Source organism: Oratosquilla oratoria, chromosome 4 (genome assembly GCF_046742065.1).
Source record: "Oratosquilla oratoria isolate Oo_2021 chromosome 4, ASM4674206v1, whole genome shotgun sequence".
Lineage (NCBI taxonomy): Eukaryota > Metazoa > Arthropoda > Malacostraca > Stomatopoda > Squillidae > Oratosquilla > Oratosquilla oratoria.
The window spans coordinates 77,087,369-77,094,826 of record NC_134780.1 but is presented as its reverse complement, the minus strand read 5'-3'; the positions used below and the strand labels follow the sequence as shown (position 1 = coordinate 77,094,826).

At 44.2% G+C, this 7,458-nt stretch overlaps 1 protein-coding gene across 1 annotated transcript in view; it reads left to right on the top strand.

Annotated features, from left to right (window-relative positions):
- The first annotated feature begins 5,319 nt into the window (after nt 1–5,319).
- LOC143024930 (uncharacterized) overlaps nt 5,320–7,458 on the top strand; it is a 3,245-nt gene continuing 1,106 nt past the window's right edge. Inside the window, exons 1-2 of the mRNA XM_076184417.1 lie at nt 5,320–5,665; nt 7,255–7,458. The exon at nt 7,255–7,458 is cut by the window's right edge and continues 1,106 nt beyond it. Of these exons, the coding sequence (XP_076040532.1) occupies nt 5,552–5,665; nt 7,255–7,458 (318 nt within the window). The 5' untranslated portion in view covers nt 5,320–5,551. The remainder of the gene's footprint in view (nt 5,666–7,254) is intronic.

Genomic DNA, 7,458 nt, shown 5'->3' with positions numbered 1-7,458 from the left:
TCTCATCCCCTCTCACTCTCATCCCCTCTCACTCTCACTCCCTCCATTCCCACTCCCTCTCATTCTCACCCCCTCTCACTCTCACCCCTCTCATTCTCACCCCCTCTCACTCTCACCCCTATCACTCTCACCCTCTCACTCTCATCCCCTCTCACTCTCACTCCCTCTCTACCTCATCACTCCCTCCCTCTCACTCTGTTCCTCCCTCCCACTCCTTCCCTCTTACTTTCCCTACCTCTCCCTTTCACTCTGCCTTCCTCTCACTCCTTTCCTCTTACTCTCATTCCCTCTTACTCTCATTCCCTCTTACTCTCCCTCCCTCCCTCTCCTTTTTACGACCTCTTCTGTATTTCCACGTAGTATCCTGCAGGGCATATTAAGAACTCAAATCTCCAACGACCAAATGGTGGATTCCACCTCACGGACTTTCTACAATAAAATTCAGGGAGTCCACCCACCCACCCCCGCTCCACCACCGCAACCACCACCGCAACCACAACCACAACCACCACAAACTACAATCGCAACGTCCATTTACTTCATAAAACCACAATTTGTTTGGTGGCGGAATCAACATATACATGAAAGCGATGGCTCATCAAATTGTATATAACATTTAATGGTTGGAATATACATCATTTATGGACTCGAGGTCACAACACAAGTTCCTCATCCTGGAGATGATGTGAAGGTTGTCGCATGTTGACATGCACGAGCGTGTACACGCGTGAAGGTGCATCAGCCTGGGCGTTCTCCTCGTATATGGATGGTTATATACATGGCTGAATGCGCGCGTGTACGCACGCACGCACACACACACACACACACACACACACACACACACACACACACACACACACACACACACACACACACACACACACACACACACACACACACACACACACACACGTGGACATGTTTAATGTGTAGGTACTTCTTTCAGAAGCCACTTTTTTATGTTGCTCAGGATGCAATTTTTTTCGTCGTTTTTTGGTGCATTAGTGTACCCTGCCTCCCTTGGGCAACTCGCACACCGACGCAACCAGTTGCATGGGATCGATCGTGTTCATTTTATAATATTTTATTTTGTTTTATTGTTATGATTAATATTGTTATATTTTACTCTTTAGTATATGGGTTTTATCTTAGTGTCACATTCAGCGTGGTATTGTCTTCAAGGATAAAAACAATGGAACTCGTTGCGGCGACGTAAGCAACTGGTTTCATGCAACCGGTTGCGTCGGCGAAAGATTTGCCTCATCTCTTTAGTATAATTCATTCTTCGCAAGAAACTCGAGACCCAAAACCCATATAAATTTGTTTATTTATTTTATTCAGATTAACCTTTTCCTTCAAAATCTCAACCTTGAGAATTTCTTCAGCTGAATAAAATCGCAAATCAATCCTGGACACTCAAGAGTTAATCGGGGTCGATCTAATCAAGGGAGGCCCACCTGTCTTACCGAATAAAATCACCTGGCGAAAGCTAGAATAAAGTTTCATAGGCGGATATAGACCTCAAAGCGTCAAGACTGTTGTGGCGTAATTTGAATTATGGTAGCCAAGTAATTGTTGAAGGTCGGAGTGCAATAGACGAAGTGATTTTTCTAAACCACCCACTACCTTTTAGAAATGGCTTTGTAAACTATCCCAGTCGATTCCACGATCGTAATAATCACATTTTGATTACGTGTGTAAAGAGCGGATTTCCGAGGATTCCTGAGACGCGCAGCTGTTCATCAGTTATCGGCAGAACGTCATAGTAGTCAAACATTGTATCGCGCCTTAGAAGTGGTCATTGCGTACACACTCGCGGTTTCTATTGAAAAATGACACAGAATTTAATTGAATCTGAAGAAAAGGAGTTAGACAGTGGAGGTCGTTCATTATCCATCCAGCCATATATGTTTGAGTCCATAATACGATGCCAAACGTCAAAAGATAATGAAGAAATGACTGAACATGCCGAAGTTGACCTTCTTGACGACGATGATGAAAATGGGAAGTCCGACCATAATAGTGAAGAAAGTGGGGAGGAACAGGATCAGGAAGAGGAAAATACTGACTGGAATAGAAAATACTGACTGGTATGTCTGTTGTGTTACTCTTATTTGTGAAGGGAACTCAGGCGGAGTTCTTTGCTTTAATTCTCCAAGACAAGATCTGTTCTGTTCTGTCTACTACATACACGGCAAGCCCTCAGTAAAGCTCGGAGGGTTGCCAGAAACATTCTATCTACATATTTACAAAGGTTGCCAATTTGTGAAATAAGGAGGCTGTTGCCATATGAGGAATATTTGGAAGTTGGGTCGCCTCGGTTGAGGCGTCGGCCAATGCAGGTGGTTGACCCGAGACGCAGCTGCGGCTATTGTTCTTGACCTGAGCGCCCAGAATCTTTTACCAAAAGGGGAGTTGTCAAGAAAGGTCGGTTGACTTGGTCACCAAAACAATGGGAATCCCTAGGGAGATTTGTAGCCTTGGTTGACACTACTATCTCGCAGCATATGATGCATGTGCGCATGTGCACATTAATATCGAAGTGTTGCATACGTTGAATACGGAGATGCTAAGATGTCTAGGGACAGGCTAGGTCTAGGGCGAAATTAGATCAACATATTCTTAGTATTCTTTGTGTAGGCTGTCATGCACATTTTGTGAATCTGCACAGATTATGAATACTCGTTAAAATGTACAGCACCAATAATGGCGCACAGATAGATACATTAGACATACAAACATTATGAACTTAACCTATAAGGCGTCAGACAACAATGAAAATTACGATGTTATTTACCTTGACTTTAGCAAAGCGTTCGACAAAGTGCCACACCAGAGACTATTAAATAAAATCAAAGCCCATGGCATAGGAGGAAAAGTGTTAGAATGGATTAGAGCTTGGATTAGTAACAGAAAACAGCGGGTCACCATAAATGGAATAAAATCTAGGTGGGGCAATGTTACTAGCGGGGTCCCCCAGGGCTCGGTTTTTGGGTCCCTTGTTGTTCATTATGTACATAAACGACTTAGACGAAGGGTTAAATAGTGATGTTAGTAAGTTTGCGGACGACACTAAAATAGGACGCCTAATTAGGTCAGGAGACGACGCCCAGATTCTGCAGGATGACCTTAATAAGCTGTTAACATGGTCGGTGAAATGGCAAATGAACTTCAATATCTCTAAGTGTAGCGTGTTAAACGTAGGGCTACACAACCCCAAAAATAGATACAACTTAGAAAACACGTTTTTAGAAAAATCTGAGTGCGAGAGGGACTTGGGAGTTCTGGTGAGTCCGGACCTTAAAACCAGGAAGCAGTGTATTAGCGCCAGAAATAAAGCTAACAGAGCATTAGGCTTCATTGCTAGGACGGTAACGAATAGAAGTGCAGAGGTAATTATTAAACTCTATCTAGCGATAGTTAGACCCATCCTTGACTATGCGGTACAGTTTTGGTCTCCGTCCTACAGAATGGACGTAAATTCACTAGAATCAGTACAGAGAAGAATGACCAAAATGATACAAGGACTCGGAAATTTGCCTTACGAAGAGAGGCTTAGGTACCTAAACTTACACTCTCTGGAAAGACGCAGAGTGCGGGGTGATCTAATAGAAGTGTTCAAGTGGATCAAAGGCTATAACAAGGGTGATGTAAACAAGGTCATCATAATAAAACAACAGGGCAGGACTCGCAGTAATGGGTATAAACTGGACAAATTTAGATTTAAGAAGGAAATAGGCAAGAATTGGTTTACTAATAGGGTGGTCGATGAATGGAATAAACTTAGTAACCATGTAGTAAGCGCTGAAACTATCAGTTGTTTTAAAAAACGATTAGACAACTTTATGGATGGGGATGACAGGTGGTGATGGATACGGAGCTGCCTAGTGTAGGCCTTATGGTCTTTTGCAGTCTCCTTTATTTCTTATGTTCTTATGTAACCTTACGTAACCCAACCTTTTTTTACGAATCTTCATAATGTATGCATGCCAAACGGATTCGTTATCTGTGCGACCAATTATGAATTCATTATTGATACTGCACATTTTATAGATATTCATAATCAGTGTAGATTTACAAAATATGCGTTACATAGGCTATTTAGGCCTATAGTCTATGGGCTGGGGGAGGGGGGTGTTCTCGTATGCACAGAACACCCCTTAGATTACTCTTCAGAATCATGAGCTAGACCATGAAAAGCGACAAAAAAGTTAAAGTAGACTTTTGATACACCGGGAATAACCAAGAAAATTACATATTTTATATAGCCCTCTTATATCTAAAAAAGACATAACTTCCATGAACAAATGCGACAGTTTTGCATCAAGGAAAATTTCAACCAAATTGATAATTTCTAGATAATTTTTTTTTTATTAGAAACGCATTTAATGTGCCATAAATGGGCCAAATTGGACTATTAAATGATGTAACCAGCATTGTGTGTGTATATATATATGACCAAAAATCATAATATATATATATATATATATATATATATATATATATATATATATATATATATATATATATATATATATATATATCGTCTCTAATATGCCTTGTTGAATACCCTGCAGTCATAAAGGGAGGGACTTTTATACTTCATAAGGGGACCTTCTGCATGAAAATTTTTGTGTTTATATATGTTAGGATATTATATATTACAAGGGAGGATCCCAAAACATCAGAAATAGGATAGGGGCAGGCCAACAGGTGTTGGAAGGTTAGTCTTAATGATTCAGAAATCCAAATTATTGACAGTGTTGGTTTTGTTGGTACATTTCCTACCCGTTTTCACACAATAGACCAAAATTTATAAAATTTCCCCACATATGCTTATGATACTGTCAAATACATTCGTATACCTTGCCTATAGTTGCGTGTGCGTATGCGTGTGTGCGTGCATGTACGTGTGCGTATTCCATCTAAGTACACATGTGTATGGGATTGTCCAATAGTCGCGCACATATTGTCCCATTAAGCAAATACAAGTTCCAATAAAACGCTTGTGTTGGTTGACTCAATGCCCCTTCGAAGAAAAACCTCTTGATAAAATCTTTACAGCTTTTTGTTTACCGACTTTGTTTTTGGTGATGCATACGCATGCATGCATACGTGTATGCATGAGTTGGCTACCTGGAATGTAGTATTCAGCATAAATCAAACAGACACGAACCCACTTGCCAACGACAGCAAGCTCCTCCCTTTTTCTCAAACCGACCAATCAGAAATCGATTTTGTCGTGGTCCCCCAGTAGGATTTCATTTTCGATATCCCTCCGTCTTCTTTGAGTCGAGTATATAGACGTGGGCAGGACACTCAAGATGACACAAGGGGACACCTCCAGAGCACTCGCTCGCGAAGATCACATCCAAGAAGACTTAACCAAAGACAGCGTGTGACAAACAGAGAGGAGACCGTTAAAACCGTTAATTCAAAAAAGAAAAAATCGAACGGTCACTTGTCAAGAGTGTCTTCGACGACTTTGGCTCGCACTCGAAACCCCTGATCTTCTCCTGAGAATCAGCGTCAGGAAGGACTTGGGATAAGGATGACTTCAAAAGGGAGAGGTTTTACCTGGGTTGCCCTTCACACACTCACCTTGTTGGGGGGACTCTGCCTCTTCTTCGGCAGGCAGGTCTTAGCAGCGCCAACAATAAATGACGTGAGTTTGTTACAAAATTTTGTGTAATGTGTGTGTGTGTGTGTGTGTGTGTGTGTGTGTGTGTGTGTGTGTGTGTGTGTGTGTGTGTGTGTGTGTGTGTGTGTGTGTGTGTGTGTGTGTGTGTGTGTGTGTGAGGAGGAATAAAATTACGGGTATTGTGTGTGTGTGTGTGTGTGTGTGTGTGTGTGTGTGTGTGTGTGATTCGCCATAGTCTTGGATCACGTAATGGACTCGTGATCAACAGCTATTTTCCTCCCGAAAGAGCCCTCAGAGCTCGTATGACCGATCTATGGGTAATGCTCTGACCTTACACGCACACACACATCCAACTCCCCGCCCACGAGAGTTGGAGTAACGACTCGAAGCGCAGCGATACTGAAATTATTTCAACCCTGGGGAGGATTCGAACCCGGACCGCCGTAGTGACAGTTGGGGACTCTACTAACCGCGCCACCGAGTATGAGTGTGTGTGTGTGTGTGTGTGTGTGTGTGTGTGTGTGTGTGTGTGTGTGTGTGTGTGTGTGTGTGTGTGTGTGTGTGTGTTCATATATCTGCATAACGAGTAGTATGCAAAACAAAATACGACGCTTTAATGTTTCGACTATAGGATCATTTGCAATCACAGCTTGATCAGGAGTTCCGGATGGCTCAGCAGTGACGCTCTCGTCTCGAGAGGTTCCCGAGTTCAAATCCCGGGAGGGTGTAGACCCGAACATAAACTAAGTGTTGATAATAAAGTTTCAGACGTACACACTTTTGCGCCGTGACAGACTCGCCTGATGTCATAAGGTGGTGGCCCACTAGGCATTTCTCGCTAACATGCTACTTGGTTTTGCTACTTCGTTCGAGCAGAAACGACTTCGGTGACGATCTTTTGTTTTTTTCGAAATTTCCAAATGTCAGATTACTCCTTGCGTCATATAGTGAGGATCTAAATAACGAACTAAGAGAAACCAAACCTATGCGAAAGTTAGACACATTGTCGAGATGTTTTTACGGAAGTCTAGAATATTGTAACCGAATTAGTTCCTACTCAAACGAAATAGCAAAAGCGAGTAGCATACTAGCCTAGTGTGCCGCCACAAGACCAAACCAGCTGGCGACCCATGGCTATGGCAGAAGAGGGGTCGGGTAGGTGGGGAGGTGTTACCCACAGTATACAACGCGACCGTCTGCAATCATCTATTACCAAGCAATACAACAAAATATTGTCTGGGATAGTTTGGCGCTATCCTTTGATCTCTTGCAGGACCCCAACAAGAGGAGAGGGGGAGGGGGAAGGGGGAGGGGGAGGGGGAAGGGGGGAGGGGGAGGGGGAGGGGGATAGGCGGAGGGGAGGGGAGGGGGAGGGGAGGGGGAGGGGGAGGGGGAGGGGGAGGGGGAGGGGGAGAGGGGAGGGGAGGGGGAAGGGGGAGAGGGGAGTGGGAGGGGTTGGGAGGGGAGGGGAAGGGGGAGGGGAGGGGGGGAAGGGGAGGGGGAGGGGAATCTTCACCTCGTCGTAACCTAAGGTCCCGATATTGAAGGGTAAGTGCATCTGGGTCTGAGACTTTGTTACATACAGGTTAACTCTCCTCTCTTCTCCTCCTCAGGGAGCCGCGGATGACTCTGCCCTGGAGTCGACCCCGGGGCACTCCCCTGCCGATGCGAGGTCCTTCCAGGAGCAAACCTACGGTCCCCACCCGCAAGGGTTCGCCCGTAACTACCGTAGTCCTGCTCCTCTTGCCCCTTACCATCACGGTCCGTCTCCTTTCTTCTACCCGTCGAGAGCTGCCAGGAGCTCGCCACAGAACCCC